Genomic DNA, 2,840 nt, shown 5'->3' on the forward strand with positions numbered 1-2,840 from the left:
AAAAAAAAAAAAAAAAGTGTAGCCTTTAGTTACTGAACTCAACCCCTATTATCAGTTGGAGTTGGAACCCATTTCAGAACCTAACACTATAGCTACAGTGATGTCTGGCAACACCATTTAGAAACCCAAGGCCTTTTAACCAAAGACAAAGGGATACTAAAAACACCTAGCTCTGCCCACACATATACCCCCCAGCACTCAAAAGTCTATTCCTGGGCATTCTTAAAAAAGTGTTAGCTTCCAATAGCTCAATGCCCCCCAAACAACCTGGTAGTTAGGAAACTCTTCTGGTAGGCAGATGTAGTTTTGGAGCTTCTCAGGCCAATAAGACTGTTGAATCTAGGTCTCATTTCTTGGGTGACAATTCTAACCTCTGGGCCATTGGGGAGAGTGAACAGCAACCATTGCTACCCCATCTCTAGTCCCTCCAGAAAAAAAGAACACTTGGATCTTCTCCTTGGAATTAGAGCTGAAATTAAGGCCAAATTGTGAAGAAATGCTTCCCCATAAACTTAGGTTGGCAAGACACTTAAAGATTTGGATCACACCCCTCTTTATCAGGGGTCTCAGGATTCTGGCTTCAGTGGAAGCCATTTTTGGACACCATACTCTTCACTGTGCTGGGACCAGAGATACCCAGTTCAGGGCTTATTCTACCAGAGCGCAGAACTCTACCGTTTGCAGCACATGTTTGGTGTTGCCAGATAAAACGTTGAGGTAGATGCACAAAGAACAAGAGGAAGCTGTACAGCTCTGGTATTCCCCAAATAATTGAAGCAACTTTGAAACCCATTCACTAACTGAAGTGAGAAGTGCTCACCTGGCAGTATACTATGTATAAGTATGCTTATTAGAATGAATTTCAAAAAGAAAAGTTGTGAAAGACAGCAGCCAAGTGCCCTAAGAGTTGCACTACTTTTGCTGTTTTTTGGCATTCAACTCCATAGCCAAAGCAATGAAGGCTTCTTCTCACTGGTGCAACTAAAACAAAAACTGTTTTCTGACCCTGTTGGCAATACAAAGGCTTTACTTTGGTATAAGTCAAGTAATGGTTATAGAAGTAATCTTTCAGTTAGGAGTCAGTGTGGGCTTGACAATCCAGAAGAACTTCCAAGTATCAGAAGATGTACAAGCTCACCATACTTGACAAAGTTTAGGTGAATTTGTTTTAAAAATCAGAAGGATCAAGATAGAAAGATGTAGGTTCCAATCAGTGTAGCCTCCAGCAGCCAGTTTCTCCCAGACTGGCATTTAGGACACTTTCATCATTAAAACCTCCAAAACACCTGCCAGGTTCTCAATTAAGTGGTGGCAATATCTGAGAGAGCCTAGAGGAAGTGTTCATAAGTGATTGCTAATGGTTTCACTTGATGTTTACATTTCTAGGTTACCAACAAAAAGAGAGGAGGTGCACAACCTGAATTAACATTTGTCTCCCCCAACAGGCAGCTTCAATGCCTCTGGAACTGCACTGGGTGGAAAACCAGTATATCATTAGTTTCACTTCTCCTAATCAGAAGCCTTTGGGGTAGCAGCAAGGCCACAAAGAACAGCTTCAAATTTCATAGAGCAAGCATCTTGTTATGGCTCCAAACTAGAACTCAGCATTTTTTCCACAGGAGAGTGCTCCCCAGCAGAGGGTGTAGCAGTAGCACAGGCCCTCCCCTACTTCTAGGTGGTGTGTGTGAAAACACTGGGAAGATTCCCACAAGCTAGGCATCAGCAGCTGAGCAGTGGGTCATCATGACCCAGAAATAGGTCACAAGACTATATAAAGGGTCACAAACAAGCTTTAAAAAATGGATTCTCTTTTAAGGAAGAAAGAGGTGGAAAACCACGGTTTTCCTCTGCAAGCTGGCAGAATCCCAGCCTATGAAGGGCTGCTTGGGGCCCCACCCCACACTGGGGGCAGCAGGTCAGGAGTGAGGGGCACTGGGGTGCACTGGCTGTTGGTATTTACAAATGGGTGGTGGAAAAAAAAAAAAAAAAAAAAAAAGGAGGTTGAGAACCCCCAGGGCAAAGCCAGCCCTGCCAGAAGCTGGGGGCCATACAAGCCCTTCAAAACACTAAGAGGGAGCTCCCAAGTAGAAAGCCTAATCTGCCTGCCCCCACCCCAATTCCAGACACCTATGGTGTGGGCAAGATAGAGGCCTCATTACAAATGCAAGAACTGGGGTAGAGTGGGTCCCCTCCTGCATGGCACAGGGACAGAGCACAAAGGGTGAAAGGGGGCAGACAAGCAGGCACATGACCAGGGGCTTGTCCCCAGCTCCACTCCTTCCTCCAGTCTAGAACGAGTCTCCCAATGGGTTCAGGCCCCTGCAGGTGGGGTTGTGGTTACATCAGCCTCCCAGGATCCACTTGCCTCCAGCAGGGAGAACACACAGTGCCCAGCTCCCCTCAGGGATCCTGAGCAGCAGCCCCCTGGGCAGGAAGACAACAGCTGCAGGGGGCTCCCAGCGTGGGGAAGAAGCCACCTTCCCCCCCAGCCCAGAGCAGGGCCGCAGGCCCCCGGGGAAGAGCAGCCCAGGCAGGGGCGCGCAAGAGACCCCCCATGCCATCCCCACGGGGATCCCGCCCGCGGGCCTGGGCCTCCCCTGACCTTGACCCTGATCTCGTAGGTGGTGAAGCGGGCGCGGCCCACGCCCGTGGTCTGCGGGTTGCCCACGTCGATCTCGAGGAAGTTGCTGGGCGGCCCGTAGGCGTCGTTCAGGTTCTGGGGCTTGCTGAGGAGGCGCCGGGTGTCCGCCACGGTCTCAGCCATGTCCGCGCCCGCCCGCCCGCGCCGGCACTGCCTCTCGCAGCACACCACACCCACAGAATCAAGCGGATGGCAGAAG

At 49.6% G+C, this 2,840-nt stretch overlaps 1 protein-coding gene across 1 annotated transcript in view; it reads right to left on the bottom strand.

The window, feature by feature from the left end:
• Positions 1–2,834, bottom strand: part of SNX3 (sorting nexin 3) — a 26,117-nt gene extending 23,283 nt beyond the window's left edge. The window contains exon 1 of the mRNA XM_019537862.1: positions 2,603–2,834. Within this exon, the coding sequence (XP_019393407.1) occupies positions 2,603–2,764 (162 nt within the window). The 5' untranslated portion in view covers positions 2,765–2,834. The remainder of the gene's footprint in view (positions 1–2,602) is intronic.
• Between the last annotated feature and the right edge of the window lie 6 nt (positions 2,835–2,840).

This window comes from Crocodylus porosus, unplaced genomic scaffold, assembly GCF_001723895.1.
Source record: "Crocodylus porosus isolate Cpor-Errol unplaced genomic scaffold, CroPor_comp1, whole genome shotgun sequence".
Taxonomy (NCBI): domain Eukaryota; kingdom Metazoa; phylum Chordata; order Crocodylia; family Crocodylidae; genus Crocodylus; species Crocodylus porosus.